General features: G+C 23.0%; 1 protein-coding gene across 1 annotated transcript in view; it reads right to left on the reverse strand.

Moving 5' to 3' along the window:
• LOC117180692 overlaps positions 1-3,503 on the reverse strand; it is a 57,779-nt gene extending 54,276 nt beyond the window's left edge. Inside the window, exons 1-2 of the mRNA XM_033373182.1 lie at positions 3,359-3,503; positions 3,114-3,239 (exon numbers count right to left, since the gene is read on the reverse strand). Of these exons, the coding sequence (XP_033229073.1) occupies positions 3,114-3,239; positions 3,359-3,413 (181 nt within the window). The 5' untranslated portion in view covers positions 3,414-3,503. The remainder of the gene's footprint in view (positions 1-3,113; positions 3,240-3,358) is intronic.
• Positions 3,504-4,226: the final 723 nt, after the last annotated feature.

Genomic DNA, 4,226 nt, shown 5'->3' on the forward strand with positions numbered 1-4,226 from the left:
AATAGTTGAATTTTCAAATATAAAGATCAATTTGAAACCAATTAGTTACATTTTTAACAAGAAAGATCAATTTTCAACTAAAATTATAAGTCTATAACTGGAGTAGTTCAATATTTAACCAAAAAGGTGAATTTTCAACCAAGAAGATTATTTTCTACCAAAAAAGACAGATTTCCAAGAAAAAAATTGATTTTTAACTAAAAAAGATTAATGTTCAAACAAAAATGGAGTGGTTAGATTTTTAATTACAAACATTATTTTTTGACCACAAATTGATGAATTTTGAATTAAAATGATGGATTATTTAATTGGAATAATTTCATTTTCAGTTAAAAACAAAAATATATTGTTCAACCGAAAAAAATTTATTCCACAAAATATGTACATTTTGGAACAAAGTGATGAACTTTTAACTAGTTAGGTATCTACAGCTCAAGTACTGAAATTTTTCAACTAAAAGATAAATTTTCACAAAAGAAGATGAATTTTCGAACAAGAGATTAATTCTCTACTAAAACTATTTTTCAACTAAAAAAATTCAAATTTTAAACAAAATAGTTGAATTATGATCTAAAAAAGGTCAACTTTCAACCGAAATGATTAAATTTTAACTAAAATGATTAATATTTAAATATAATAATTGATTTTTCAACCAAGAAGATTAATTTTTAATAAAAAAAGTCGATTTTTCATCAAAATACCTCGATTTTTAACAAAATAGTTGAACTTTCAATTTAAAAAATTAATTTTCAACCAGAAATTTTTAAATTAGAAGAATAATTCTTTATCAAAGGTCGATTTTTCGACCAAATACATGAATCTTGAACGAAATACTTGGATTTTTATCTAAAAAATGGTTTATTTTTATCCAAACTGACAAAATTTCAACTAAAATGTTCAATTTTTAAATATATTAATTGACTTTTGAATCAAACAGATTACTTTTACACCAAAAAAGTTCAACTATCACCAGTTAACTCAATTTTTGACCAAATAGTTATATTTTTATTTAAAAAAGGTACAATTTAAACAAAAAAAAAGAATCTTTAACTATAATAATTGAATTTTCAAACAGAAAGATTAATTTCTGCCAAAAAAGATGAATTTTCAACTACAAAAGATTAATTTTTACACAAAATAAATAAATAAATTTTTTAATATTTAACAAGAAAAAAACAATTTTCAACTAAAATGATGAGTCTCTAACTGGAATAGTCAAATATTTAACCAAAAGGGTGAATTTTCAACCCAGAAGATTAATTTCTAACAAAAAAAAAGACGCATTTTCAAAAAAATACATTTTCAACTAGAAAAGATAAATTTTTAACCAAATAGTTATATTTTCATCTAAAAAAGGTAAAATTTAAACAACAAAAAAAGAATCTTTAACTATAATAATTGAATTTTCAAACAGAAAGATTAATTTCTGCCAAAAAAGATGAATTTTCAACTACAAAAGATCAACTTTTGCACAAAATAAATAAATTTTTTAATATTTAACAGGAAAAAACAATTTTCAACTAAAATGATCAGTCTCTAACTGGAATAGTCAAATATTTAACCAAAAGGGTGAATTTTCAACCCAAAAGATTAATTTCTAACAAAAAAAAGACGCATTTTCAAAAAAATACATTTTCAACTAGAAAAGATAAATTTTTAACCAAATAGTTATATTTTTATCTAAAAAAGGTAAAATTTAAACAACAAAAAAAGAATCTTTAACTATAATAATTGAATTTTCAAACAGAAAGATTAATTTCTGCCAAAAAAGATGAATTTTCAACTACAAAAGATCAACTTTTGCACAAAATAAATAAATTTTTTAATATTTAACAGGAAAAAACAATTTTCAACTAAAATGATCAGTCTCTAACTGGAATAGTCAAATATTTAACCAAAAGGGTGAATTTTCAACCCAGAAGATTAATTTCTAACAAAAAAGACGCATTTTAAAAAAAATACATGGATTTTCAATTAAAAAAGATAAATTTTTAACCAAATAGTTGATTTTTCCATAAATGTTATGAGTTTTCAACTAAAATGATAATTCTTCAATCTGATTATTTCAATTTTTTACAAGAAATTTTTTAATCAAGAATATTAATTTTTCGAACGAAAAGATTAATTTTCCATAGAAAAAGTCGAATTTTCATCAAAATACCTGAATTTTCAACCGAAAAGTGAAATTTTCAAATAAAAATATCAGTTTTTCTAAACGAATAGTTAAATTTATTTTATAAATAAATAAGATAATAAGATTTATTTATTTATTATTATCTATTGCTAAAAAAATTATCAATTTGTGGCAAAGAATTAATTTTTGTAACTGAAAACTTAATTAAACAATTTTTGTTTTAAAATTGATCTTTTTTAGTTCAAAATCAATGTATTTGTTATAAATGCATTTTATACTGGTTAAAAACTAAACTATTCCAGTTAAAGATTCATAATTTTAGTTCAAAAGTGATTTTTTTTTGTAGGAAATTAATCTTCTTCGTTGGAAATTCATCTCTCTAGTTGAAAATTCTATTTTTGCGATTAAGGATTCATTATTCTAGTTAAAAATTCATCAACTTGCAGTAAAAAATTAATTTTTGTAACTAAAAATCTAAGTAAGTTTTTTTGAAAATCTGTCTTTTTTTGGTTGGAAATTATTCTTCTTCGCTGAAAATGTATCTTTGTGGTATTCAATTTAAATATTTCAGTTAAAGAATCATCATTTTAGATAAAAATGGATTTTTCTTATAAAAAATTGAACTATTTGTTTGAAAATTAAATTTTTTGTGTGAAAATTTATCTTTTTTTTGAAAATTTAAATATTCCAGTTTAATATTCATCGTTTTAGTAAAAAATTCGTTTTTTGGGATTAAGGTTAAACTCTTTTCTTACAAATTAATCTTTTTTAAATTTATTCCAGTTGAAGATTCACGATTTCAGTTGAAAATTCATCACTTTTTTATCGGCTTCTAATGATTCGGTGAAAAAAAAAACGAGAAAAAGGGAAAGTTTCTTGAAAACCAGCAAAAATTCGACTTAAACGTTTCAAATTTCCATGTGAATATTTTCACCTGGAATAATGGTAAATAAGCTCTTATAATTATTAATTTTCTTACCCAACTCTGATTTCCACACGATGTCTATTATTAAAGAAATATCTTCATCTTCCAAGCCCCTCGTTGCAGCTTCTTCTTGTAAAATAGTAACAGATTCTTCGAACCCAATTAAATATTTTCCTTTGCCTATTTTTTAAAATATTCAATTATTGCACTTAAAACTATAGAAATAATATCAATGTTTACATGCAAAAGTTAGATCTTCAAAGTGAAATAGGTTACAAATTCTGTATAAATTTACTCACTTTTTAGTTTACGCAAGAATGCAAAACAAGCCTCCTTTTTCTCATCGGCAGCCATTGTTCAATAGAATTGTCTCTTTTGTTTCTATTTGCAACAATGAAATAAAGAAACAAATTTCCATTTGAGAGTCAACAAAAAATGAGGGAAGGGAAACCAACTGTCAATCGGCTGGGCATTTTAAATTTGTATATACTCTCTTGCATATACCATACAGAGTTTATTGTGGGAAGTTCAAGGGTTCTAAGGCCCTATAATCCGATTCAAAAACTGTAATAAAATGAATAAGATTTTTCTAAAATTCAAATAAACTTTGCGAGTATTGTTTAAGTGTATATTGTAAAATCTATATTTGGAGTTTTAACAAGTTTTACAACAATCGTTTTAGTTTCCACCGTAAAAAAGAAACATAAGAACAATGAAATGTTACCTCATTCACTAGTCGCTAGATAGCGCGCACTGTTATAGTCTAAGTTCCGCGAAAACTCAAATTGGATAAATGAAAAATTGCTTTTTTATATTCAAATTAATAATAAAATGAGTTTATAGTTTGTTTATAAAACAAACTAAAATTCTAAGTGATTCAGTTCAAAGAGAAAAATAATATTTAAAGTACTAGCCAGTTTTTTTGTAGTTTTAAATTGAACAGATATAAGATTATTGTCTGCGTCCTACGATGATGCATTTGTAACGAAATTAGTTGATTTTTCAACCAAAAAAAAAATATTTTTTACCAAGAAGATTAATGTTCTACGAAAAGAATAATCTTAAAAAAAATTGACGAATTTTCAACTAAAAAAGATACATTTTTAACAATAAAACACCAAATTTTCAATAAATAGTTAAATTGATAACCAAAAAATGAATTTTCAA

The sequence above is a fragment of the Belonocnema kinseyi genome, chromosome 9 (genome assembly GCF_010883055.1).
Source record: "Belonocnema kinseyi isolate 2016_QV_RU_SX_M_011 chromosome 9, B_treatae_v1, whole genome shotgun sequence".
Taxonomy (NCBI): domain Eukaryota; kingdom Metazoa; phylum Arthropoda; class Insecta; order Hymenoptera; family Cynipidae; genus Belonocnema; species Belonocnema kinseyi.